This window comes from Aythya fuligula, chromosome 1, assembly GCF_009819795.1.
Source record: "Aythya fuligula isolate bAytFul2 chromosome 1, bAytFul2.pri, whole genome shotgun sequence".
Lineage (NCBI taxonomy): Eukaryota > Metazoa > Chordata > Aves > Anseriformes > Anatidae > Aythya > Aythya fuligula.
In genome coordinates, this window is record NC_045559.1 from 195,994,983 (window position 1) to 196,022,972 (window position 27,990).

Genomic DNA, 27,990 nt, shown 5'->3' on the forward strand with positions numbered 1-27,990 from the left:
GGTGAATAAATCAATAGCTAAACAAAAATGCACTTAATCATATCTATTGTGGACAGATGCAAATGGGAAAATCCTATATGGTCCACATATATCCTTCTGCTTAAAGGTTAGAAATGAAACTGTGTTTCCTAAAGGGCAATGTCCTGTTGTTACAGAGTGGTGCTGAAGCTAGAATGATTACAGTAGTAATTACCTGCGTGCCACCCAGCATGGGGCAGATCTCTCCCTGCAACAAGTTCAGATGTAGTTTGTTGTTCATGTACTTCAGCATAAATGCATAACTTAATAGCTAACACTTTATGTCCTTTATAAGGGTAATATCTTTACTGGAGTAGGTAGGAAAAATTCACATGTACACTGTAATCCTAAATTGACTGAACTGCATGTTCTTGCATAGTAGAGTCAGCCCAAGGATGAATTTGATATACGCACACTTTATATTTCCTTAATGGCTTTAAGTGATGACCACTATAGGACATTTCTCATGCCATTGCAGGTGATCATTAAACATACATAATAGCCCTATTAAATGATTATGGATAACTCCAGTGTCTTGGCCAAAAAAAAAATCTATGTCCAAAGGTACATTCATGCACAGAATGGCTGCTTTGCTTAAAGGTGTCCCTTTACTTGACATTACTTCGTAAAGCCCTTTGAGATAACCACGGTGCGAGAGATGTTTTAGAAAAACACAATTTTATTTCTTCTTTGCTTTAGCCTTAAGCAGTTCAGTGTTATTTGAACATCAGGAACAGCACTTCTTTACAACTTCAAAGTCAGATCTCAAATCTCAAATTGGCAGTACACCTCGAGATTAAAAAAATCTGCCCACAACTGGAAGAAATGGATGTTTTCAGCAGAGAGAAGTGCAATAGGAAGTAACAACATGACACTCCAATATCACTCAATTAGGAGGTATATTAAGGTTACGCAAAGGTGCCTGATGAGAATGCTCTTGCAGGAAACATTTTGAACTCTGAGAAAAGCACTAGGAGAAGGATGACACCATTAAGCTCGGGAGCAGCTCTGTAGCTGTTATTAACCTGGGGGAAGGGGGAGATCCCTCCCGGCTGACCTTCTGAGTGTAAACCTCTGTGTCAGGCATTCGGAAACCATGAAGCCCAGGTGACGTCTCCTATTTTCAAAACACAGTCCCGCAAAGAGGAAAATGCAAATAGATGCCCAGGATCTTTTATTGCCTACCAGTTGTGGCTACTGTCTCTTCAGGAACACAGCAAGGGATTTCTTCTTCTCGGTGAGAATGGAGAGCATCTCCGTGGTGGAGCCAGCCTAAGCCATGGAAACCATGCAGCACCTACAGATGTTTGGGGTCCTGCTGGTGCAGGCAGCAGCTTGGGGTGGCTTCAATAGGGTTTCTCAGTGAATTCACATTCACACTGTCCCTGTTCACTTGGAGGACAGCAGGGATCCCTCTATGTGTGTTTGGGATGATCATTTCGGGGTGTGACCAACTCCACACCACAACAAGTACTTCCCTCCTAATACTGTGAAAGTACCTGCTGCTCTAATTCCACTTTTTTTTTTTTTTTTTTTTGCACTCCCCTATTTAATGAACAGACAAACGCACTTGTGATAAGCCTTTTACTGCAACACCAGACAGAGACATCTCCTCAGGAACAGACGATGATTTTGCGCCAGCCTTTCCAGCCGGCTGCCGTGCGCCTGTCCCGTACGACCAGACACAGTGAGGGTCCTGTGGGAGGATAATAGGGGACCGGTAGGGGACCAGGGGTCCGGTGGGGGACCGGCGGGGGTCCCTTCACCCTATTCTACCGAAAAAAGCCACCGAGGGGCTCCCCTGGCCGGTGCCCGCCCGGGGAAGGCAGCGCTGAGGCGGCGGCCGCCCGCCCTCACCTCAGGGCTCGCCTCAGGGGCGCCGCGCCATGAGGGGAGCGGGGCGAAGCTGGGGGGACAGCGGGAGCCTCGGCGGGCGGCAGAGGGCGCCCCGAATTCCGCCAGAGAGGGGCCGGGAGGAGCCTCCGGCTCGGCTCGGCCGAGGAGGGAGGGAGGAAAGGAGGAGAAGAAGGAGGAGGAGGAGGAGGAGGAGGGAGCTGCCACGTCCTCTGCGCCGAGCGGCGCCAGCCCCGCGCCTCACTCAGCCCCACGTGTGGCGGAGCGGGGGAAGTTGCGGCGGGGAGCCCGGACTCTGCCCCTCGCTGGCCGCCCGTCCCTGCTCTCAGGAGGGCGCAGCTCCGAGTAAGGACTCGCGGCTGTCCCGGGGAGGAGGTGGAGGGGAGGGAAGGGAGAGCTGAGCGGGGAGCGGTCGGGGCTCCGGGAGCCCGCTCCGGGCTCCTCCCGGGGGGAGCCGCCGAGCTGAGGGACTCCGGGCCGGTTGGCTTGCCGAGGACTTCCAGGGGGGCTCCGAGTGCTCCAGGGAGGTTAAAAGCGGAAAGTTTTGAAGTGAGGGGAAGCGGGGAGCCGGCCCCGGGAAGGAGGGACCCGGCTGTGAGGCGCCGGGGGCGGCCCGGCCCCGCCGGGGTTGAACGGCGACCCTGCTGGAGGGGGGATCCGTGAGGAAAATAACTCTTGGAAATGTGGAAAAAAACTCCTCAAAAGGCTCGAAACTTCCTCATCTGGCGTCTATTTCTTTAATTTCGCTTCCTCATTCGCGAGCGTGTGTGAGGAAGGACCGAGACCTGTGTTTAAGCAGCCGGCCGAGGGGGGAAGTAAGCTCGGGAAAGCATTAAAAGGTGACCCAGGGGAAAGAAAAATACGATAATCCCTTCTGAATGCGAATATGCTGCTTTTACCCCTTCCTTAAGTGCATTGGATTCATTTGTTCGTGTGTTGTCCCTGCCGTGTGCTGCCGTGAGTTCAATTTGTAGCCTTTTTCGGGTCTCTGTACAGTTGGGTACCTTAAAAAATAATTTACTTTCCGCTGTGTTTCTAAAGCCGTTATGCTTCACACCTTTTAAGACGGTAGGGAAAATAAATGTTGTCATGGTGTGGAGATTTCCATATTTCCATTCCGTGGTCCTGCCCCAAATTTGTGTCAGGTTTTTGCGGGCTCAAGCGGTGCCTGGCTGCACTGGGGCCTCCTGGGGATTTTCATGATCCTCTCAATTTGGAAAACCTGATTGTGTGTTATTTTTAGGTCTGATGAAATTGTCTCCTTTAAATGAAACAAAAGTCTTGTAGTAATTCCCTGACACTCTGTTAAAAAAAAAAAAAAAAAAAAAAAAAAAAGTTTCTAATTAGTGCATTTTTAATAACTTTATCTCTCTTCTAACTGCCTTTAGTGGCCTATTTATACCACACAGACCTCCTAGACTGAAGTTAAGAAGAAAGCAGGTTTTAGACTGTTCTTAAGCTCTGTAGCTAGAAATTTCACTCATCTTTGTCAGATAAATGAACAGCTCGTTGTTATAGCAATTTTAGTTGTTACTTTCCCTCATGATATGCAGGAAATGTAGAAGGGACGTTTACCAACAGGGATCTGGAGTGTGGTTGTCAAATACTTTTTATAACGTAGGAAATTCTAGGAACTACCTGTTTCTTCAGTGCTCTTTCCAGCAGGGACTCGCACAACTGTTATCTTCTGCTCCTCAAGAGGGTTTTGGCGAAGCTGTTGACTGCAAATGCAGAGTGATATAGAAGAGCATGGACAGCACTGTAACAGACAGAGGTAAAAATGAGCCTTTTACAGAGCTCTGGGCATCTTCAGAGGCTGCCAGGGTGGCCGTCAGAAAGCCCTATTTCTAGGGAGTCCTTAGCAGATCACTCTCCAGGGGTGCGACCAGTGCTCGCAGGCCAACAGAACTGTCCTTGTTTTGCCCCGTGAGAGGTAATGGACACAAACTGAAGCCCAGGAGGTTCTGGTTCCATATGAGGGGCACTTCTGTACCGTGAGGTGACAGAGCACTGGGACAGGCTGCCCAGAGAGGCTGTGGGGTCTCCTTCTCTGGAGATATCCCAAACCCACCTGGCTGCCATCCTGCACAACGTGCTGTAGGTGATCCTGCTCGGCAGGGGTTGGACTGGGTGATCTCCAGAGGTCGCTTCCAACCTCGGCTGTTCTGTGACTCTGTGAGTGACTTTGCCTGAGACAAGATCTTAGCAGTGTCAGCGTGTCCATGCCTGTGGACGAGCTCCTGGGCTGTGAGGTGATCCCAGAGTGCTGGGCTTGAGCGGAGGTTGCGCTGTGTGAGGCAGCTGCCCTCAGTCACATTCCTAGCTGCTCTTGTGGAGGTGTGCACAGCAACAGGTGAGAGAGTAGACAATCTCCTGGTCACTGCCTTATCAGTATGCTAGCAAAATTTTATATATATACTTAAACTAATTATGTTTTTCCATGCATTAAATAGGCAGTGAAGTGCTTTTGCATATCTATACAATATACATGCTAATTAGGTGGTATGAGCTATCTTAGGGGATGGTCCATAGACTCCACAGTAGATCTTTTGGCTGTGGCACTTAATGCGTAAGGTAACAGTTTATTTGTTCATTTTTGTTACAAATTTTCTTTCTCCCTCATCTTTCTGCCTTGTGTGTTACTTTGAAGCCCAACGAGACTTGGCCTGGTGCTGTGTGCCTTACCTAGAAGCAGTGCTGTAGAGAAGCTGAAAAGGGAGAGTTTTCTCCGTGAAGAGTCGCAGGAGACTTGCCCTGGTTCAGCAGGTAGCAGTGCTGTCATGGGGACTGCACTTAAAGGAAGATAAATTAATCTTTTACAGTGGTATCAGGGCTTGAGAGAACTGAGCACGAATTCTCTCTGCTGAATTGGCTGGGTTTGCTTTTACTCTTACAGCTGTGTGTCCCAGCTACTCCCGAAAAGTCTGAGCTCTTTGAGAATGGATCTGGCATTTCTTGATTCAGCTATTAGGTCTGTGTGCTCTGGAGCAAAATGATCTGTCTGTCTCCCTGCTAGTTTCTCCAAGCACTGCAAGAAGTATCTGTGGATTCATTGATGTCCTGTTGTCCCATAGCGATTTGTGTTGCGTGCAGATCTGAGCTGCTCTATTTTTTTGTGATAATTGTTTGCTTTCTGACAGCACAGAAAGATTTCTGTAATATCTGGCAAAGAGATCTTGGCTGTTGTCTTCTCAGGAGATCTCCTGGTGTTAATTGCTATATGGGTTCTTTAACCAGGTGGCATTTATTTATTTATTTATTTTACAAAATAAGAGGTCCTGAGGGGCCTCTCTGATTGTTATGTTTCTGTCCATCCTCCCCCCCGCCCCCAAATTATTATTATTATTTTAATAACTATTGCAATATCAGCTTTCTTGTAAGTGCTTGGGAAAGCCGAGAAGTTACCTTCCTTTCAGCCCATACGGGAAGGAGTTGTGTTGACAGATGTGAGCTCTGTGAGGATTTGCTGAGCTCTTAATCCTGTTTGTGGCTAATAGGCCACGCTAATGTGGAAGGGCATCTCCTTCAGTGTATAAAGGTCTTAACTGCTGCTACCTTGGGGAAAGGTGCAGTTAAAATCCTGTAATTGTCTTAGCAGGAGTGGCAGTCCCAGAGGTTGTCGGTGTAAATCTCTGCAACAGTGCAGGCCTCCACCCCTACTTTTTTATTTTTTATTTTATTTTTTTTTTGTGAGAGAGAATTTTACTTGTTAAGACAAAGCCTGAAATAATTGCTGTAGGCAGTAGAGGAAGGAGGCTCTGCACACTGGATGTGGCAGACAGCCAGAGATGGATATTTGTGAGCCCTTTAGGCACACGTGTATCTTGAGGGGATGAGAATGTGTGATAATATTCTCTTTGTTGTCTTTTGCCCTACCCCTGGTTTGGTCTCAGGGTTTTTTATTCTTCTCCATCCTGCTTTGTTTGATTTCTTTTACAGTGTTTTCAGTTTGCAAAGAACTTGGTCACTTCTTTCTCCCTTTAAAAGGTGAGCTCTTTGCTTTTAGATGTCAACGTGACTGGAAGTTTCTGGCCACCTGTTATCATTAGAAATCATGGAGAATTTCATGAAGCGCAGGGCATGCCCTGATTGAATTGTTCTGTGTTAAAGTTCTGAAGGGCTAAGCATAATTTTAAGTATATTAGCAACTTGGCAGAAGCTTCCCTGCCTGGTCCATCAGTATGTTGGTCAAAACCCAAGCTAAATAAATACTCTGCACTGATAGCATGTTCCCTGCAGTTCTGTGTGAGAGCAGAAGACACCACTGTCCACCCTGTGTAATTATTACGTGCTGTTAAAGCACCTTTACTGGGGCCAAAGGAGTTTTGTGTAGTTAACTAGTGATGCTCCTAGGGGCCGAAAGGCTTTCGAGCAAAGTAACCTTTTCCTTGTTGCTAATTTGCTATATTAAAGACACGTGCAAGACAACGAGTGACTTCAGATCTCTGCTGAAACCAAATGGTTGATGAAACCAGGACTAGGTGCATACGTGAAAGACCGAGAGTGATTTGTGGCACTGCTCTGCAATGTGCAGGAAGCTCATTTTTTTTGGTTTCTCTTGAGTAGAGGTAGCTAACAGTGCCAAAAATACCCTTATTTTTTGCCTTTATATCAAGCACTCACTATAATAGCTGCAAGGGAAGGCTTCTGTGACCGTAATGTATTCCTTCTCTAACCGGCTTATAAAAATTGGACAAAATAATAGGGAGACTCAGTGGAAGTGTCAATCTTGAGGAACTCTCCTTTTCTTTAAACAGGTGGTAATGATAATGCTGGGCTTTTCTCCGTCCTTCACAGCTGCCTGTGGACTTCCTGAGGTGAAGGGGTTTAAAAAGAGGTTCTGCATGCAGGTAGAGTGAGCAGGCTCTGGCCCACTCAGGTGGGTATTGGCTGCTAGAGAATTATGGCAGAAGGTGAGGAGACAAAAGCCCAAGGTTTTGTGAAGTGGCCAAACCTGTGGTGGAAGAAATGCTGAAACTCATTATCAGACTCATCAGTGCTTGGGAGCTGGGCTGGAACGTGAACCCGTGACTGTTGCCTTAAGCCTCAGTGCCAGCTAGCCTCTTATCTGCTCCCTTTCACAATTTTTAGTTTATCTCCTGTTTGGATTGCACATGTTTGCCATTAGACTTTTTCTAATGATCCTTTTCTTTGCACTCCAGTTATCTCTGTATTTCTTCCCTTTTTACCCCCAGCTGTTTTTTTGTCACTTTGTCTAATATTTTTAGTCGTATCGTTAGATTTTTTTTTTCCCCTCTCTCTGTGTCTCCCTCCCACAATGTTGTTTACATTAGTTCTTCCTTTACTTTCATCTTCTTATATTTTTCTCCTTTTAACTCTCATCCTTAGAGGAGCCAGTTTTACTTTTGGAGACCAGCCCTTTTGTATTGATTGCCAGCTGCTTTTATTGCAACTAATTTGCATTCTCTGCTCTCATTGTGCTAGACAGAGGACTAGTGATTTTGAGTAGAGCTCTTTCCCCAAAGGCTTTGCTCAGAAATTGTCTCAGTATTTCACAAAAAGAGTGGAAAATAAAGAGCAGCATCAGTGCAAAAGCTGCTTCTGCCTAAACCAACATGTTTGTGCCTTTGTCACATGAAGAGCAGAAATGTGGCCGGCCCTGCTGCAGGCACGAGTAACTTCTCCAGGCTGAAGTGAGCTGGAGGCGAGGACTGCAGATTGCTGGAGCATTGGATTTACTTACATGGGCATCCCTTGGACTTGGCACTAGGAACCCCTTAAAACTTCAAATAAATAAATAAATACATAAAATAAGACCCTTAAAAATAAGTCTCTTAAGAAGTGGACCCTTAAAAATACTGATGGACCCTTAAAAATAAGACCCTTAAAAGCCTTAAAGCTCTTAAAAAAATTAGTAAGAGTGCAAATATACTGTGGTTAAAGGGCTGAAGAGCTATGGCTGCATGATGATATAGTTAGGAGAAAAAATGAAGCAGGTTAGGGTGGGCTTTAACAGTCCAGGTAGCACCTGCCTTCAGTTAGGCTCTCTGATAAGGGTCTAAGTGTCTTTAATAAGGCTCCCGGAGCCTTATATTGCTACCTATAAAACCCTCGTGTTCAGCCCATCTTGATGTGGGCCTTTGTACCGTGTTAGAGCTATTAGATAATCATGCCTTGGATGTACCAAACCTCGGGGTGTATTCATCTTGCGCTCAGACTGCTTTCTATTTATAAATTGGTCTCGCTGCTTTTCCACCGTATGTCTTTCTTTCTTTTTTTTTTGACACCTTGGCTTTGTATCCTCAGAGAGCAGTTCTGTGACCACGATACAGTGCTTCGTATCAGGCCCGGAGAGGAGGCGTGCTGTATAAATGTGTTATTAAAACTCACTGAAGCTTTTTGCCTCTAAAAAAGTTCATTTCCTAGCTTGCCTGCCTCCTAGTTGTTAGATGGCTGTAGCATCTTCTGCTTCATGTAGCGTCTTTGTGTCATGAAAGACCTTGTGCTTGGTCTTGCTACCCAAATAAAAGGATGACAGAAATAAGGAATGGTTCAGATGAACCTTGAGGAATACACTTGTAGTTGTTCATTTTTACGACCTAGAGACCTTTGCACTTACTGTACTGGGTCTCTCCACAACCCCACCCCACCTGGCACTGCGGTGCCACCTCCCTAGCAGTGGGAAAGCACGGTGCTAAATTTCAGGGTAGTTTAGGACAGAAACTGCAGATCTTAAATGGCTGGAAGGGGTTAGGTGGTGACACTGCATAGCACTACGAAAACAGGTTCACTGAATTGACACTTTAAAGGAGTGGCCTGTAGCTGCAGTATTATGATCTGTGAGGTGTGTTTGAAGGCGCGGAGTAATTTGTGTGGAAGGGCCTTAGCCTGGAGGAAGGGGGTGCAGGTCAACATCTTGCCTAAACGTCTCGGTTTGGGACTGCTGCTCAGGAGCCTGGATGCAGAACTGAGATTATTTCAGTCTGCAGACCGAGCCTTAGCCAGCTTCCCTCCATTGTTCAAATCTTTCCCACAGTGGTAAGAGAAACATTTGACAGGATAGAAAACACTCTGTGAAAGTAAGATTTGCCCTGAAATCTGATTGCCTTGAACTACTTCTAAGATTTTTACACATTTAAAAGTTGGAACTAGCTCACTCTTTTTTTTGTCTGTTGCTAGTTTATTTTGCATGTTAACTCATTGTACAGTAATTTCTAGCAGAAACACTTCTGCCTTTTTTTTCTTCCTTAATGACATAAGTTGGGGAAAAGGGACTGAAAGATTTGTATACGAGCATTTCATTTTTTGTCCATGTCTTCCAGCTATAGCACTGCCTTCCTGAGTGGGAGAATCAGAAAGTGAGACCTTTCTGTTCTGTGTCCAGGGTAAAACACAGAAGCCAGCAGTAGCAGTTGGAGTGAGAATCCGTTTAACTTTGTGGACCCTCGCCCTTGTTAAAAACAGGATGGGTTTTTGCTACTGAACGTGGTGTGTTTTTTTTTTTGATTTTAAAGAAAGTTCTTAAATTTATTACGTGTTTAAGGGGGAGCAGGGGTTGTTTCAAACACCCAAAGAAAGCTGTAGGAATAAATCCTTGCAGGAAATTCAGTTGCAGGCTGAAATATTCAAGTCAGTCTGTATTTATTAACATGAAGTTCCTCCCAGGCTAATTATCCTCCTCCCAACACCGACAGCAGGTAGCTACACAGTGCCTTGCATGCCTTGCAGACGCACCTCCACTTCTGTCTACACTCCTAAATAATTAGATAGGAGTTGGATCTTGTCTGTAAGCCTCCTAGCTTTGCTATTTCAGTGCTCAATTGAAAAAGCAGCGCTGAGAGGCTGGCCTTTTTAGCTTAGGCACAGCACTGCTCTAACAACCTGCTGCAGCTTTTGAACTGGAGCAGGTTTGCGTCAGATCTCTGAACAGGAGTGAGAAAATTTGGGACCAGACATTCCCCACAACCGGTAAGTTTGGGAAACTGTTCGGTGGTGTTCGTGGCCCTTCCTCATCCTCTGTACTTGCTCCTGAAGTGCCCAGCTGCCAATGAGAAGGTACCTGTGCACTTGATGCTTACGTTTTTAATGCCTGGCTGCATTTTCTTGGCAAAGATTGGTTTTCCAATGCCTCTCTCGCATCAGTGCAAAGAACTCATTGGCCCCGAAAGCTTTTCTGCTTCATGCACTTTGACCTTTTCAATCACTTTGTGGTTTTGTAAGGATACAGCCCTGGATAATTTACAAATCCTGTGTTGCTGAGCTAAATGACATTTAAAAACAAATTATTTATTTATTGGGAGAAAGGTGTGTGCTTTGATGATAAATGTGTGTTTTTCTCTGTATGACTTTATCTTTGCTCTTTGCCACGCGATCGTGAAGGAGAAATTCAGCACGAAGAGGCCTTCTGACAGGTTTTGGCCTTAGCAGCCCTTAGAAGCGCAGGAGAGGAAGAATTAAGAGGAAGAGCTGCAGTGTGCAGAGTCTGAAGAATTACCATCAGTATTTCCAGTCCCCGTTTCGTGTGATGTGAGGAGAAAGTTGACTGAGGATGAAATCTGAGAGCTAGATAAGGCCCCACAAGCAGCAGAAAGCTTTCTGGGCTGTGCTCAATCTTCTAAAATACAGTTTAAGAAACAGCCAACAAAATATGTTTTCCAGGGGCTGAAAAGATTTCTAGGTGGTGATTCCTGTTCATCTGTAAGCTTCAAATGCATTTGATAATCCCCATAAAATGTGATTCAAAAGTATTTTTAAGCTTAACCTTATTTTAATTAAAAAGAGGCATCATGGCAGGATATTCCACATTGCATGTTTGCTGAACCGCATATGCTAGCTAGATAAATGACAGGAAATTTTTGCTCTCTGCTGTTTATTTGCTGCTGTCTTTGGTGCCAAATTTTAGTTGTTGCAGGGTTGTTTTCTTTGGGAATTGAATGGGGATGCATATTTTGCTGAATATTTTCATTCTGGGAATGTTTTCATTTGTCGTGTGAAAATGATACAATGCTGCGTTACCAAAAATAAAGAAAAGTTAGGTTGTAGGCATGACTTGTACTGTCACCTGCTTTTTTTCATGTAATAATTTCAGTAAAGGCTGAAGTTTTTTTAGTCTTGGGGAGATTCGGTTGCTTTCCAAAATAAATATTATTTATGAAAGTTTCTTTCAAGTTATCTCCGGGAGAGTGAACAGGCGAGGTGGCGGGTATATGATGTTTCCTTTGGAACATACCTTTTCCAAATGTATTTTTAAAGGCTGTTAAAATGTTTCCTGCCTGGGAAACCAAGGAAGTCAAGGCGAGAAGGAGGGCATGGCCATGGCTCTTACTTGAGTGCTGTGGCGTTTCTATGACTTCCATCTCCTACGCAGCTACAGGCTCTGCAGGAAGGGGATGTGCAACTTGTGCTGCAAACTTTCAGGTTTCCTTTTTCTGCGAGCACGCTGGTTTCTGGCTGAGCCACTCTGGCTGCTGGGCTGTCTCTTTTCATCTTCCACTGCCCTAGAAGTGTCGTGGTCTCCACAGGTCCTCGCCACCCAGGGTGGTTAAAGATCTCCTCCCTCCAGCCTCGTGCTTCCAGCAGCGTGGCAGCATCAGCGATGTGCCAGTCCCTCTGAGTTCTGCTGCCGGTGATATTTCTTGTGAATAAAGTGTTGCTGTTACAGAATTCCAGGGAGCCCTGAATATAAATGTATCAATTATGTGTCAACACAACAGCATCTGTCATTGAAATTGGGTATCATTTATTTGGCATCAGCATAGCGAAGATTTGGCTGGCGGCCAGGGTAAAATATTCCAGCAGCAAAAGCTGCAACGGGAGCCATCTCTGAAGTAATTCTCTGAAATTCAGGTGCTCTAACATCATCTCTTAATAAATTCGTAGACATTAGGGACCTTAAGCAAAAAGCTTTTCAGGTTTCAATTCATGTCTGGTTTTATTTCTCTTTCATGTTCAATTATTTTTTTTGTTCTTGCTTTCTGAAGGGATGCAGACAAGGTGCTGGGATGTATGCACCCTGTGATTTGAGATCCTTTTTTTTTGACTTTGCATTTCATATTCCAATGCTTGTTTATACAAAAATTCCAAGCGAGTGCAATCGGTGATAGCTGCTTTGGGGAAACTTTGCTTAACTGTGAAAGAGGCAAGGCTTTTACGATAGGAGAGTTAGAAATGATATCTTTTCTCCTCAAAGATTAGTAATTATTTTTTTCATCTTGCTCTCTAATCTTGCTTGCTTTTTCTCAGACCTTACCTAACTAAGTTTCGTGCTCCCAGAGATGTGAGTGAGTCAGAAAGGTAATTTCAGAAAGTTAGGAAACCCCCAAGTCTGTTGGACACCCTATTTGTCAGGGATGCACTTGCTGTGGCTCAGTAAGTGTTTTAGGGCACCTGTGGGAAATCAGAAGGGGATCCCTTTGCTTTTATGGAGGATTCTTATCAGCCTCGGAGGAGGTAAAGAAGCAACTCCTCTGTTGAATGGAATAGCTTGTAATGGCCAGCTGTTGGCTTCTGATGTAACTGTCTTGGAAAAAAAAATAAATATAGGAGGCTGCGATTTGTCAAGCAGAATACGTGTCAGAAAGATTTGGAGGTCATGGGATGCCTCCGCATTCCTGCCTCGTTTCTTTTAACTGGCTGGGCTCCAACAGTCCCTGTCCCCTCACCACGTTAATGCTCTTCACTCGTGTGCTGAAGAATCTCCGTTCTAGGAAAGCGTTAAGAACAATGCAGAGATAAAAGTAGTTGGCAGAAAATATGCATTGGGTTTTCAGTGCTGGGAGAAAGGCTTGTAGAATAAAGATGAGCTTTTCTTATTTACTTTTTTTTATTTTTTATTTTTTTTTTTCTGTGAGGTTTGAAGTCCTGTGAAGTTCAGTTTCTCTCAGAGGGGGGAGAACACCGAAAGGGAGGGAGGTCTATGGCAGTCTCTGCATCTTAATCCAGTCGGTTTCTGTTTGGGTAGAAAAAGAAATAGTAAATTTGGATTAACTCTTAACTTTGTCCTGTCAGAAGGAATCACAAGCCTGGAGTTCAGTAATGAAACCTCTTTAGGAAAATCGATGCTGCCTTATCCGAGCTCAATTTATTCAAGAGGGCAGCTCTGCTGCTGCCCTGGCAAAGCCTGGATGTCATGATTAACCTCGTTGTGACCGCTCACCTGACTGCTGCCTTTCCACGCGGTATTTACATAAGCATGAGCCGAGCTGATAGTGGAATGCTGCAGCACAATTGTACGAGCTATTTGGGGGAAAATCTGTTTCCAAACCCTATGTGCTGCGTGCATCAGCCCTGCTGAAAGCGAGGGAAGCCCGTTCAGAAATCCGATGAGCCGTCTGCTCTCCAGATGAGTTACAATCGCTGTCCGACGCGGCGTTCAGCAGGTATCCTCGTGAGAGCTCCCAGAAGTGTGGGGTCAGCGGCGCCGCTCGAGAGGAGGGAGAGTGTGCCCCGTGTGAGAGCTGCACAGCCTGAGGTCCAAGGTTCAAAGCAGAGTGGGGTCACGCAGTAGCCGGTGTGCTTGCTGCAGCTCTGATCGCCTCTGTGGCTTTCTGCAGCTTAAAACAAATCCACAGTTCTTGTATTTACTTCCCAAAGCTCTGTTTCAGAAGTAGCTTTAGTTAATGAAGTAGCCTGTAAAGTGTAAATTGTGGTTCTCTTAAAGCAGAGAATATCAGGAGGAGTAATCCTAATGCCAGCTGTACCTAACTCCCTAAACCAGGGATCTCAGCCCACCTGGGATACGCAGGTGCTTGTGTCCAGGGAGAGACTTGCCCGAAACCAGTAGGTACCAACTGAGACGAGCTGCCAGACTGGAAAGGAACTCATTTTGCTTCCTTCATCTTCAGTTCTTCCCACACGTGCATGTCCAGAGGTTTATGAGCCATGCTGACTTGTTGCTACCACGATATCCCTTCTTCACCCTTAGGAACTGACAAGTGCTATTTGGAAGTGCCCTCACATTAAATTTGGGGGCCTCTGAATCTACTTTTGGTACTGCAGCTCTCGCACCGAGGCAGCGCAGCTTTTACCTTGAGGACCAGCCCGTGTGGAGCAGTTGGCAGAGACAGTCCAGCACGTATCAAGTCAGCCCTGGAACCTTACATAAGCCGTTCTCCATCCACTTCCCTCAAGGAGAACTTGGATGATTAATATTTATATAAAAGCGTTCGTGTTTCCACAGTGAAACTGCCTCACTCTCAGAAGAAAAGGTGGCTTGTCCCTTGGTGGCTTGGTGTGAAAACCCTCGCAAAGGCTTTCAGCGGTGCTGCCTCCAAGACAGGCATCAGCAGAAAAAACTAAGGTCGTCTCTAATTCGGTATTTCATTTCATGAAATTGCCTACTCGGAGAGAAATAAAACATTTACATGTATATTAACCAATGTTTGCCAGCTCCTGGAAGAAAGCCAGTTCTCCCAGGGCCAAACAAACACTGAGTGAATGAGTAATAATCTGCTATTGTCACTCCTAATTTATGGATGGGCTGATAGAGCCATGTTTGCCATTTTAAGTTGTCCTATTTGCTTGAAAGGCTCAAAATCGTGATTAGCTATCAGCCTGGAATTGTGGAGGATCCACAGCGTGCCCGTTTATAGCTGATCTGCTGAATGTAGCTGGTGCGAAACTTCCCAACCTCCCCACGAGATAAGAAGTAATTGTGGAAGGGGATGAGAACACGTGAAGGTTACAGGAGTTTGGGGACTCCCATTTGGAAGCTGCGCCTCTTAAATGACCCTCAAGGTCCCTGTGCCTTGTTTATTTTTTGAGGAAATCTGTTTTATCTCATTCGTGTTGGTACAAAGTTAAAAATCTGCGGATTCCTGAGATAACGGTTACATTGAGTTTGTGTGGTTGATAAGTAAGAAGAAGGAGAGCACCATACCGAGGACTTTACAAAGATGGTTTGTGTCTTGGAGCCTTTTTATTTGCTTAAATTTTCAAGAAATGCAGTAAAAAAAATTTTTGAAAACTTCATTTTACACATTTTCACGTGCTTTCCTAAGCTAACAGCAATCTTTGCAAGATTGGGATGATCAAAAACAGCAACAAGATTGTTTTATTTTTATTTTTTTGGCTGAGAAAGCTGCATGTTTTTTAAAGGGAATGCTTAAAATCCGTCCCGTCTGAGGCCCGTGTTCAATACTGCAGAGGGGCAAGTAGCACAGCATCCCTCTGGAGCAGGACCTGAGGCACAGAATCACTCCTGAGATGAAATTCTCCTCGGGCTGTCCTGGGAATTTGTCTGCGAGATGCTGCAACACCGCCCCTGAACACAGCGGGAACTGGAGGAGGATTCCAGACCTCACAGGTCAGCTGCCCCGGGAAAATCCACGGTGCGGAGATGAGACCGATAACCGGTGTCCCTCTTAATGACCTGGCTCCCATCCACATCTTTTAGCCTTAATTGCATTTCCTTGCAGCTTTTTCCTCCGCGTGCTGGTTGGAAGCTGACCCAGCAGAGGCACCTGGGGCTGGGGCTCCCTCTGAAAGGTCAGCCCCGGGGTTTAACCCTGCCCTGCAGAGCCTGAGCTGCCTCTTGGTGGTCACAGGAGCTTTGATAAGACAGAAAACTCATTTATCTCTGATTTGAGAGGGCAGATAACATGGGATCCAAGCCCTGTGTCTGCTGGGCGATGGGCAGGCTCCTCCCAACAGCCATTCCCTGCATGCCCACGGTTCCCAAACCGCCCATGGGCCCTACAGATGTAAATTGTTGCAGGTTCAGGGGAAAACCCGAAGCGATTTGCTTGCTGAATGCCTGCCCTTGCGTTTAGCCAGAAGATAGCCTACGAAATGTGGCTGAGGTGAGCGAGGAAACAAAGCCAGCTGCGTTTTTGAGAGCAGGTCAGTTGGTTGCTGATAAAAATGAGAAGAAAAAAAGACAAAAACAACACACACAACAAAACCAAAACCCACAAACCCTACCGCATGGAGGAGTTTCTTGAAATTACTCCAACGCAGGGAACTCCTGAGATTAATCTGCATCAATCTCCAGGAAGAAAGAAAGAAAGATGCCTGCTCAGGTCTCAGCAGCAGCGGGTGCCCGCGGTATTATAAATAGAAAGCAACACAAATTGAGGTGCTTATTCAATTTGCCTTTGTGATGCCTTGAAGAGTTGTAACGGAACAGAAAAACCACTGCAGGAGCTGGTTTAGGAGGGTGCCTTAAATACCTGCGCTGCCAAAGAAACCAGAACAAGTTAGAATAATGGGTAGGCTTGTTCAGGAGAAGTTATCTAGCAGCGATTTGTCCCTGCCACAGAGAGGGTGACTGAGAGGTTTGGAGGGATGTGACTGAGCAGTGGAGGGCTTAATTTTTTGGACAGTTTTAGTGTGGTGTTGAGTTTTAATGCATTTTCCAGGAGGTTGCACCGTAATCCTTTCTAGAGCTTATGCCGCTCAAGTTTGCCCTTGTTTCCCTTTTCCCCTTTCCCCTAGCTGACCAAAATTAATTCTGTGGGAAGCGTTCACGCTTGGGAAACGGACAGGTTCAGAATGCTTGCTGCCTTTTTGGATAAGGCTTTGGTGAGGGTTATATGGCATTCAGAGCTTTCTAAAGCTGTTGAAACCCTGTAGGGTCTCCCCAGCGAGGTGGCTGAGCAGAGCAGCTAGGAAAGTAAACCAGCTCGGAGCAGCAGGCTGGACTGGCAGAGAAGCCATTAAAAATGAATCAAAACCTGTCTTTTTTTTTTTTTTTTTTTCTTTCTTTCTTTAATGAGATGCTCAAATTGATTTAATTTGGCAGGGAGCACACTGGGAAACCGCAGTGTGGGAAACTCAGCCCGCACGTTTGGGAGCCATGAGCCGGCCTGTGCGAGGTGCTGGGGGCTGCTGCCCCTGGGGGGATGAGATGTGCTGTGGGGCGGTGTCACAGATCTCCTTGGGTCCTGCACCCTCCAAAGCAGCTTGTGTGCCACAGCAACCCCTTGACGTGACCTAGCTGTGGTTAGCAGCTCTGGAACAGGAAAGTTTGGGTCTGCTCAGCGGGGAATGAAGCCGGGACGCTGCGCTGGGGGTGACTTTGAGAGTGCTGAGAACACAGCAGAGTACTTGAAAAACAACCCAAATGGAAAGGAATAAATGTGAAGGGAGCGAATTAACGCTGTTAGGTAGGGAATGTCATGTTTTGGTCTGGGGAAGTGCTTAAGATCACTCGTAATTTGTGGTGGCTGAATTCTGGTGTGGAATCAATAGGTGCTTGCTGAGCACCGAGAGCAACTTGCGAGGCCCCTTCCTTTGACTACCTGTGCTTGCTGGTAAGGGACTGCCATTACACACACAGCTCCACGCCGTTTGCTTCTGTCTTGAGTTGTCCTGAGTGTCCTGAGCAGACGGAAAGCCCTGGCAGAGGGCACAGCCAGCGGTGGTGCCAGAGCAAAACTGCTGAGGCAAAACCAGGTTTGTGTCCGGGGGCTGCCTCTGCTGGGAAACTCCCTTTGCTTCCAGCACGCGAAACTTTTCGTTCATCCATCTCTTTTTAATTAATTCATTTTTTTTAGGTCTTAATTAAACTTTCTGCATCGGAATTAGTTTGCATTAATGTCACACTGTCTTGTTATGTGCAAATTGACGGACACTAACAGGGATTTGATCAGCCTAATCCAGCTGTATGTAATTATGTGCCTTCTCCTTAAATAATTGCAAGCAGAGTCTATCAATCACGGCAGGGAAGCCTGCTGCGTTATTGTAATGTGGGATTGTTTAGTGAAATGCAATAAGGCTGCAGGTTTAAGCCGGGAAGTAAACAGAATGAGGTTTTAATGAGAGCAGTGATAGGAAGACCAAACTCCCCACCCATCCTGTGTTGCGAGTCTCAGTCCTCATCTTCCCGTCCCCCCAAAGGTGTCCTGATTGCGTTGTTGTCGCAATGTTTGAGCACACTGCTGTGATTTGGAAGGAGCCTGGGGAAGCTGCAGGTTTCTGGCTGTCAGAGGAGTTCCAGCCTCACCCGTGGTGCTGTATTGATGCAAGGTGGGTTTTGTTTCACTCACTGGTAACTCGACTACCCGGATCAGCCAAGGGAGCGCAGAAGGCAGCAGAGGTGGAAATGAACTCAGCCACACCACAGCAAAGCAAAACACTGTGAGGCGCTTGCCCTGCTTGGAAAATGAGGAGCTGAGGGAGGCTCCTTTCCTGCGGAGATGGGAAAGAGGTTCCCCTATCACACACACTTCAGTTTGGGTTGACTTCTGTGTTAGTTCCTCTGTCCCATCCTGCAGCCCTCCCCTGGCATGTGCACGAGAAGGGAGAGACAGGCCTGGTGCCAGCAGCCTTTCCTCAGCCTCCTACTGAAAACCCAGCTGTGCCAAGAAAAGCCTGAAAAACCAGAACTTCAAACAAGCCCTGAAACGAGTGAGTTTGAGATCACAACCCCTTGTTCGACTGCATCCCGTTCCAGCACACTTCGTACCTCAGCAAGCTTCACTGTCAGGGCAGAGTTGCCCATTTTGCCCTGCAGGACTGGCTTGGGAGGCTTTCAGGAGCCCAGATATACATCAATTTTGATTTCTGTTATCGTGGAGGGTTCGTAACGTGAGCCAGAAGAGGGAGATTTCCCTTTGTGCCTTCCGAGGAGGCTGCTTCACAAGAAATCTGAGTCCAGCATTCACAGAGTGTCGTTGTTTCTAGATGTTGTCCTGGTGTCTCTCAGCTTTCCTCCTCTGTTGGTCAGTCTCCATCGTTCCAGGCTTATCCCTTGGGTTTTCGTGGTTTTAGGCTCCACAATCCGTTCTTGCTATGGGCACGGATTTTTTTCCCTGCCAAGTTTTAGTCGGGACTGACTCTTCAGTGCCCAAGTTTTAATGACAGTGGAGTTATAATGAAAAGCAGTGACAGTCCCTCAGCTCCTGTGTTTGCATTACAAAACCCTAACGTCAGCCTTCAGACTTGTAGGCGTTCTGCCTTGCTCCTGTCTGGAACTTAAAAAAAAAGAGAATTTCCCATTTAGGATTTAGGGTTTCCCATCGCCAGCTCAGAGGGTGAGTGCTGCTGGGGTGGCAGCTTGGTTTGTGGTGCTGAGGTAGCCGCAAAGTGAACCTGGGAAAGCAGCACATGAATTTCAAGGAATGTGACACTGGCGGCTATTGGGTTTATTTAACGTGGCTATTTAGAAGCAGTTTGGATTTCCATAAACGCAGCGGACAGATAAATGTCTCACCTCTGCCGGATTTTTGTCAGGAACAGCTGAGAAAGCAAGTTTGCAAGAAAGTGGCTGAGCAAACACGTGGTGTGAGGTCGTGTGCTGGGTGCTGTGGGTTGCTGCCCCTCTGGGCAAGATCATCCGTGGCTGTAGATGCAGAGAATGATGAGCTTTTTTCTTCCAGCCCGGCCTTGGGAACCGAAATCAGGCAGTGACAAAAATTGCATGTTTATTTTCCTTGTGTTTTCGGTAAATATGATTCCTGCTTCTTCACCGGACTGCCTCTTGCAGAGGCTGTCTTGATACTGAGTCTTTATTATCCGCATGGACAAATCTTGGTTATTTGTCCCTCTGTTTGTAGAGCAAAAGGACTCGCCTCTTTATTTTTTACTCAGTTTTCTGCTGTTTCTTTGCCACATTCAGGGCAGATCGGATTGCTCTGCACTGGATGCATGAGTCTGAAATGCCATCACCTCGTCTCTCTTCAACAATTCCCCCCCAGATGCAGAAATCCGCGGCTTTTTGTTTCTAATACAGATTGCTTGCTGCCTCCCAGTCCTCGGGATTGTGAAAATCGTATGGAAACAGCTTTTTGTTTTGACGGCCTCACAGTCCCTGACTTCCTGGCAGTGCTCAGTGATGGCTTTCATTTCCCAAACGCTGCGAGGAGTTTGGAGACTCTCAGAGCTCCATTTGCAGTAAATGGGATGTTGCAGTAATGACGGGGCGACACAGATGTAGGGCTGTAATTTGGCAAAAAAAAAAAAAAAGAAAAAAGAAAAAAGAAAAAAGAAAAAACCACAACCAAAAACTCCCCCCCCCACTTTCACTAAAAAATAATGTTAAACCGACTTCAAGCAGCATCTTAATAGTTCTGTATCATTATGTGCGTAATTAAAAGCTTTTGCCCTGGAAGAGGGGGGTTGTTTTGACTTGTTAATCATAATTTGCTGCAGTGAAGTCGGCTGAGGTAGGTTCATACGGTATTAAGGATCGGCTTCACGCCGTGCTGCGAAAATCCATTTCTCACAGAGCCAAAATCTTTCTCGTAATGCTTTTCTTCACTTTTAGCGCTCCGAAGTCGTGACAGGTAGCGTCACCGAAACATGAAGATCTCAAATTTAGCACTGCGAGTATTATCTTCGGCTGCTCACCAGCTCTGCTGGATAACTTCTGTCTGGGAGCAGCGGGCACGGTGACCCAGAGCATCCCATAGTGCAGGAGCCAAAGTTCCCCGTGTTGTGGTGGGCTCTTCCCACACTCCTTCCGCACTCAGTTGCCTTTGTTTCAGCAGGGGGACAGCTCGTACACGTTAAAAGTTTATTTTTTGAGCAGATAATGGCTGTTTCTCCGTGTTAATGGTCCCCCGGAGCTGCGTGTCAGCGCCAGAAGGAGCTGTCCTGCAGCTGGAATTGCTCACTTCATCGCGAGGCTGCTGGAAGTGGGTCTGGGGGAGGAGAGAGGGAGGGTGTGATGGGGATTAAAGCCTTACGTTAATCTTCTGGGCAGGCCCGCTCATTAGGGTTCAGCAGTTTCAGTCAAATTGACAGATCTCTGCTCCATCCATCTCCATCACCCACACAAAGGGCTGCACAGAACATTTTGCTCCTTCGGAGCCTGTCAAATAATAAAGATTTTAAAACTTATGTTACACTGAGTGTTTAAAAAGCAGCGTGATTGTGCTTGGATGTGGTTGGGAATGTAGCTGGACAGTAAGTGCTGCAGTTGGATAAAAAATGCTAGAATCGTGCTTGTTTCTTTTTTATTTCCCCCCTCAGAGTCAGGTTTGCAGGAGCGTGAGGTGCCTGGTGTTGCACAAAAAACTCAGGAGCAGTTTTGGCTTCTGACTGCAGGAGCTGGGTGTTGGCAGGTCTGAGCTCTTCTGCAAGTCCCGCAGGGCACCCAGGTCGTGACCATCTGAAGGAATGCAGGGGAGATGCAAGGATTCGCATTTTTCTCTCACACCTGTGAAAACCGAAGCACAGGAAAAGCAGGTGGCGGAGCTGGACCTTGGCCTGGCCGGTCGGAAGGGCTGCGTGCAGACCCAAGGTCTCTGGAGACCCCATCTAGAGCTCCGTGCACACGTGTTGCTGTTTGTAAATCTGTCCCAAGCTCCTGCTGAAATACATTTTAAAATTCCTATTTCGCTGTATCTCTTAAGCTGGCCAAATCATGTTAGAAATGGGTGACCTTGCCGGTGCTGTCGTCGCAATGGCCAGACCTGAGAGCTGCAGGAAAGCAAATCCCCTGGCCAAAACGTGGTGTTTCACCTCCAGGTGAAATCAGCTGTGGAGTAAATCTGTGCTCCGTGGGGCAGCCCGAAACAAGCCTTGCTTTTACTAAATTTTACCTGGGGCTTGGATAACAACGCCGCACACAGTTCAATCATTTAAAAAAAAAAATAAATCGTCTGTGTGGTTTCAAAGGCAGGAAATAAAGTGGGGTCTAAGCAGCAGCTAGACGTTAACGAAGGCGGAACCGTGACGCTGTTATCCCTGCCAAGCTGCCGGCTGCAGGCACCCCGAGGTGGTCGGTCCCTGTGCCACGTTTCCTTCAGCTGCCACCTCCTCGTGGTGGTGGCCTCTTCCCATCCCCGGGGCTCTGCTCCTGTTCCAGCCTCCTTGCAGGGCGCTGCAGTGCCCTGAAGTCACAAACCTGGCAACAGAAACAAGGAACAAGGCGATAGGTTTGTGGGTTTGGCTTCTTCCTCTTGACTTGCTTTCGGTTCTGGTGTGTCCTGGTGACTGGGACCTACTGGGTTTTGGGGCTTTTTGATGCTGCAGTAAGGCAAAGAGCGTTGTCTGCTTACATATCTTGTGTCCTTTTTCCTTCCCGTTGGCAAGCAATTTGGATCCAGCGCATCCTCCTGGTCTCCTGTTCTGTTGTTTGTTTGTTTGTAATGGCTCATTACAAACATACGTGGCCCTAGGGGGAAATTTAAACGATAAAAATTAATTCTCGTCGGGTTGTTTGTTTGAATTTCAAGCTGATTTGCTGTCCCAGAAATGTTACAGTGTCGGGAGCAGGATCCTGGGGCCAGGTTAATCCAAAGTGGCTCACAAACGCTTGTAATTCGGGATTTGGAGAGAAATTATTCAGCTTAATGCGGTTAATACATTCACACTGTAACAGCAGTGAGAATAAGTTCCTCAGATGTCTAGACGTGTGATTACACTAAGAGCCGATAAACGAAATCTGCCGGAGCTGGCTCTGCCTTTCCTGGTGCCCGGAGCAGCCACGTGAGGAGCTTCTACCTGCACATCACTGCTGGCCAGGGTTCATTTCACAACAACAGGAGGCAGCGGATTGCCAGAAATTCAGGTTGGAAGATTGTTGATGTGTTTTGCAGGCTGTCAGTCCCTGTAGGTTTTACCACGGCCTCGCCCCTGCTTAACCACATTTGAGTTGCCTTAAGGTGTTGCCAAATGCTTCAGCATCGCTTTGAGTAACGTCAGCGAGCCTACTGACTTGTGCTGTTAGGCTCTGAGGTTGGCTCTGCAGCCCAGTTCAGAGTAACTTCACCCAGAAGTTAGAAAGCAAAGTGTTTTTACATGTAGAAAGCAGCTTGGATGATGGGCAGAGGGGACTGTAATCGCACTGGCTAGACTTAGAGCCGGAACAGGAAAGTTGTGCGTTGCTATTACGTTAAGGACCAACATTTTCAGGTTTGTCTTCACTGCTTGAGCTTTCCAGGTTTTGTTCTGCTTGAAACCTTAGTTTTTCAGGGTCAAGTTGGAGCACTGCAGTATCAGAGAGAAGAGGCGGCCTCTGAAATGGCTGTTCCTAGCAGCTACACCCAGTCACTGCTTGCCATTCACAAGAGGAAGGTGAAGTTAAAGACAGAGTGTTGTGGGCTGCAGGTATTCCACTTCTGCGGGACTCTGTTAATCTTTTCTGTTGGTATTCCTGCAATTGTCCCAGCTGAGGGAGTCACTGACCAGCAAAAGCAGTGGTTGACCCAGTTTGGTGTTCATTTCCAGCCCTGGAGGTGGTCGAGGAGTTCCTAGAGAATGGGAGGTAACCTCAGGGGGATGCCTACAGCGTGTGACTGCACTTGGAGTGGAAAGAAGACTCTCAGCTTCTGTTTGAGGGGAAAAGGCAAGTTTCCAGCTCTCCTGCAGAGTGAGAACGCTGACCACTGAGCTTGGAAATGTTTGCACAAGGCTGGAGTACACCGAGGCCATCGCTTTCTCATCACCCTTCTGAGAGCAGCTTGATCTGAGAGATTTTAAATAGGCAGTGCTAACTAGGTTATTAATTACAGCCCTCCCAATACTGTTTTATCTCCTTCCCCTCCTTGTCTGAGTTCGGCCTTTCCAGTGGGCGCGCAGGGTGATTCCTGGCCCGTGAAGCCCACGTGTGGCTGGTGAGAGGCCTGGAAGTGGATGAGGACGGCCGTGGCCCTTACTCTGCACAACACGGGCTGCAAACTTTCATTTTATGCAGCTGGACAGTTTGTAAGCACTGCAGGAACACGCCTGCACGTACCTGTACAGCGTCCTGGACCTTTCCTGTGGGCAAGTGTTAACTCCTGCAGAAACCACGCGGGCTCCTAGAGGCAGCAGGAGCCTGGCAGCAGCTCGCAGAGCCTGGCGGCCTTTCTGCGGTTCAGGTAGGATGAACCCTGAGGCTCATCTGGCTAACATCTCTAGGCTGGTTTCTCTGCAAGGCCACCTCTGCTGGTAGCAAAGCCAAATAGCCCGGTCTGCTGGCAGCGTGTTTGAAGATGGGTGCCAGATTCCCAAACTGGAGAGCACCAGCTTGCAGCTCAAGTGGCGCTGACATTTGCAGGAAGGCTTCGTGTTCCAAGCCATCAGATGCTAGCTGGGGTATGTAATTAACTCGGTATCATTCTGCTTCACAATGAAATATTCAAAAGAGACTTGATGTTTCCACTGCCTGGGTAGCAAGTGATGCTGTGTAGAGCAAAGCAAACGTTTATTGTTCGAGAGATTGGTTTCATGGCAACTCCTGTTTGTTACTATGGCACGTGGAAAGTCCCAAAGGATTTCACTGTCCATCACTTCTTGGGTCTTGTGAGTAATCCAGACACAAAGCCCGCTGACGTGCGCTAACAGTAGAGACGGAAAACAATATGAAAATACCTGAAATGCATCTCTAGTTATCCCAAGGGATAAACGTAAAGCTCTGTTTTGCATAGTAGTTCCTCCGGAGTTCGGTAACAAAGCTTGTGACCAGAGTAGGAGGAAAATGGAAACTGGAGGAGAAAAACAGAGGTTTGTTTTCCCCAAAGGAAAGCTAACAGTGAGTTGGAGAAGTGATTAACGAAACAAAAAAAACAGCCTCCCCCCAAAACACAGATTGCAGAAGTTGCAATACCAAAGATTTTCTCCTGAATCAATAAGAGATGAGGATTTGACGAAAGGAACAGGTAATGGCTAGAAATCAGGTAGTCCTACTTGACTGAACAGACTGGAACAGGGTGTGATGTATTTGCTCCATCCCGTTCCTATTTGCCTCCTCATTATGAAGTTCACTGATGGCTTCTGGTCTCTAAATACGTTCTGCATTTCAACTCTAGTGCTGCAGCTGGCAGAAGGAAGACTTTCTAAGACTTTCTAAGGCTTGAACTTTGTCTCCTCTTTTGAGAACCATCCCAGCCAGCCAAATTTCCCTTTTATGCTTTACCAACACTGAAAGGAACTGCTTGATTCAGAGGCCAAGTTGAATTTATGGAGTTTAAGATTGGAAGAAGCTGGCAAGGCGTGCGCATGGGATGCAGAAGGAGCGACCCCAGGTGCCCATGGGTCCTTCACGCTGGACTTGTTCCTCTGGATGGCACCCAGGGAGGAGCTCGGACAGACAGACAGACAGACAGACCCGCTGGTTTGCTGTTCCACATCGTACCCGAACCAATGAAACATCTCGCCAACCTGACCGACTGGGTGAGATTCACAACAGGCAGCTGGCTGCGAGGAGAAGGGATGAAAAAAAGAACAAGAGCCCTTCTGCAGCAGCACCTCGCTGATAGGTGGGGATTCTCCTTTTGGACATGGGCTTTTTAGTCTGGCTTTGCTTCTGTCATCAGGCTGACGAACAAGGCTGAGTGATAACATCAGCAGGAAGAATCTCACTTTCAGTGAAAACCACTTTTTTTTTTTTTTAAGGTAGTCATAAGACAACTTGTAACGTTGACCAGGATGACACATCAAGAAGTCGTGCCTGTGGTGAGCTGCGAGCACGTTGCAGCTTTGCTTGTTGCTCTCATCACCTGCAGCAGCACGCTAACATCAGGCTTGTGCTGTGATAGAAAAGAGAGGAAGGAAAGAGGCAGTTGCAGTCACCCACTAATTTCGTCAGATGTTTAATTCCCGGTACGTTGAGTGATGGAAAACCATCAGTTCCTATTCAGTTGAACCAAAAATTAACTGCTCAGCACCAGTAACTGTTCCACCCCAATTTGTGCTCAGCATACAAGTGCCCTGCGTGCAGCAGGGATGTGGCAAGGAGGAACAGAGCCAGCCCGTGGCCCTCTCCCTCCCCCAGCGCAGGCAGTGACTTACACAGCTGCAGGCAGTGTCGGGGGAGAGAAAAACTTCCCTGCGCCCTTGGGTTCGGTAACACAAGCACCTCCTAATTCTCCTTTCAGGAAGGCTTCACGTGGTGCGGTGTTTTTGTTCATCTTGCCTGATAGATCCTTCTGCTTTTAACAACCAGTGCGGTTGATGCTCCAGAGCAACCAGCTTATTAATGACTGCTTGTCTAAGACAGCGATTTGTCAGCAGGCTGATTATCACTTAGGATGCTCTTTTTTTTCTTTTTTTTTTTTCTTTTTTTTTTTTTTTCTCCATAGAAAAATGACAGCTGTAAGGAGAGGGAGAGCACTGAGTCATGTTATGGTTTAGGCTGTGTTCTGTAAGTTAAGCGGCTCCTTCTCCACGTCCCTTCCTGTTCGAGTACCCTTTATTCCCATAAATACCAGGTGTGGATGATAAATGCTTAATGCTTTTCCTTATGACAGGCTGCCTGCTCGCCCTTCCTGGTTCTGCAGATTTGTGGGGAGCCACAGACCTTTGGTTGGGAGCCTGCTGCTCTTACAAGAAGGGGCAGCTGGTGCTCTGTGTTGACGCAAGACTAATTCATGTTGTTTTCATTAAGTCTTTAGCTGTGTTATCTTGTTTGCCTGGGAGGATGAAATGTATGGTGCTGGGCTTTGTTTCCAGCTTAATACAGGGCGAATTCAGTGCTCCTGGGTGAATGGACACACCACGACGAGCTGCTGTAGTTTATCCTGGGGAAAGTGTTGCTGGACATCAAGGCCCTGGAACGTGTCCAGAGCAGGGCTATGGAGCTGGTGAAGGGCCTGGAGCACAAGTCCTGTGAGGAGCTGAGGGAACTGGGGGTGTTTGAGCTGGAGAAGAGGAGGCTCAGGGGAGACCTCATTGCTCTCTGCAACTGCCTGAAAGGAAGCTGTGGGGAGCTGGGGGTTGGCCTCTTCTCGTATAAATTTATTGAAGGACTAGAGGGAATGGCCTCAAGTTGAGCCAGGGGAGGTTCAGGCTGGAAATGAGGAGACATTTCTGCTCAGAAAGAGCAGTCAGGCATTGGGACAGGTTGCCGAGGGAGGTGGTGGAGTCACCGTCCCTGGGGGTGTTCAAGGAGAGGCTGGACGTGGTGCTTGGGGACATGGGTTAGTGGGCGACACTGGTGGTAGGGGGTTGGTTGGACCAGATGGTGTTGGAGGTCTCTTCCAGCCTTAATGATTCTGTGATTCTACGATGAAGTGAACGAACACGCTGCCATTCAGTTTCATTGAAAAAAGACGAGTGGATATTGATGCCAGTTAGGGAAAAGCTTTACCAAGTGAAGCTGGAAATAGTTTTAATAACTGTATTATATATGTAGATTTTGTTCAGAAGACTTGCAATTTTCCCCTTTCTCTTGCAGTTTCTCGTACAGGCAGCCAGCTGAAGGAGACGGAATATTTCAGCCCCCTGCTTGGAGAGACCTTGGCCCGTCTTCTGCAGCTCAACTCCCCTCACTCCTCCGCTTTGGCAACCGAAAGATCCTCAGAGGAAAATGAGGCAGCTAAGAGGGAAGCCCAAAAAAGAGACCTCCAAAGACAAAAAGGAGAGGAAACAGGCGATGCAGGAGGCCCGGCAACAGATCACCACCGTAGTGCTTCCCACGCTGGCTGTCGTAGTACTGCTGATTGTGGTGTTTGTTTATGTCGCAACTCGCCCAAATACGACTGAATGATGCGGCGTTGCAGACTTTCTACCTTCGGGGTATTCATGCTTTTATCAAGAGCCAAAAGAAACTCTCTGCCACTCCTGATACTTTACAAAAGAACTTGCTGGTGTCTTCGGTCTTTTCTCTTGGTTAGGGTTCCACAGTTTCTCTTTAGGAATGTAACATAAAACGTATTAGTGAATGTGCCAGTACGTTTTATGGTCCAGTTCATGTGCCTTTCAGACTTTTAAAATGGTGTTTTTCTTAAATCTGTTTGAAGTTCTATATTGTAAGAGGAAATTCTGTTCTGCTATAAATTTGTAAAGAAATCAGCGTTCAGCTTTTATCACTGCTATGGATAATGTTGCTCCCATGAGCTCTTGTCTGTCTATTTCAGAACTTCCAAAGAAGTACATTTCTTCTTTGTACTTAATGTCATATGAAATGCTTTGATTGAGAAAGGATATATTTATTTTTTGAATAAAAGAGAGAAGTCTTACTTGGAATGTTATTTTGCAAAAAAAAAAAAAGAAAAGAAAAAAGTGGCTTAATTGTGAAAGCCTACACTGTGTAATAATTTTTTTCATTAAACACTATATAGTTCACTCAAAAATAATTTCTTTTTTCGCAACGAGATGAAAACATGGAACGTGAATGCTTCAGGATCCACCAGATCCAGGAATATCAGAAAGGTTGGAAAAACAGATTTTCTACCATTTCTGCCATTTATGGTGAAATCACGAGTACCTACAGAAACACACAGAGTTGTTTATATGAATGTTAAATATTAAAATCCATAAAGTGGCAATAAAAGGTGGTTTTGGATACAG

General features: G+C 46.6%; 1 protein-coding gene across 1 annotated transcript; it reads left to right on the top strand.

Annotated features, from left to right (window-relative positions):
• Window positions 1-2,121: 2,121 nt before the first annotated feature.
• SMCO4 (single-pass membrane protein with coiled-coil domains 4) lies at window positions 2,122-27,985 on the top strand. The gene is made up of 2 exons (XM_032202990.1): window positions 2,122-2,217; window positions 26,876-27,985. Exon 2 carries the CDS (start codon window positions 27,008-27,010, stop codon window positions 27,185-27,187), a length of 180 nt encoding a protein of 59 aa, XP_032058881.1. The 5' UTR covers window positions 2,122-2,217; window positions 26,876-27,007; the 3' UTR covers window positions 27,188-27,985.
• Window positions 27,986-27,990: the final 5 nt, after the last annotated feature.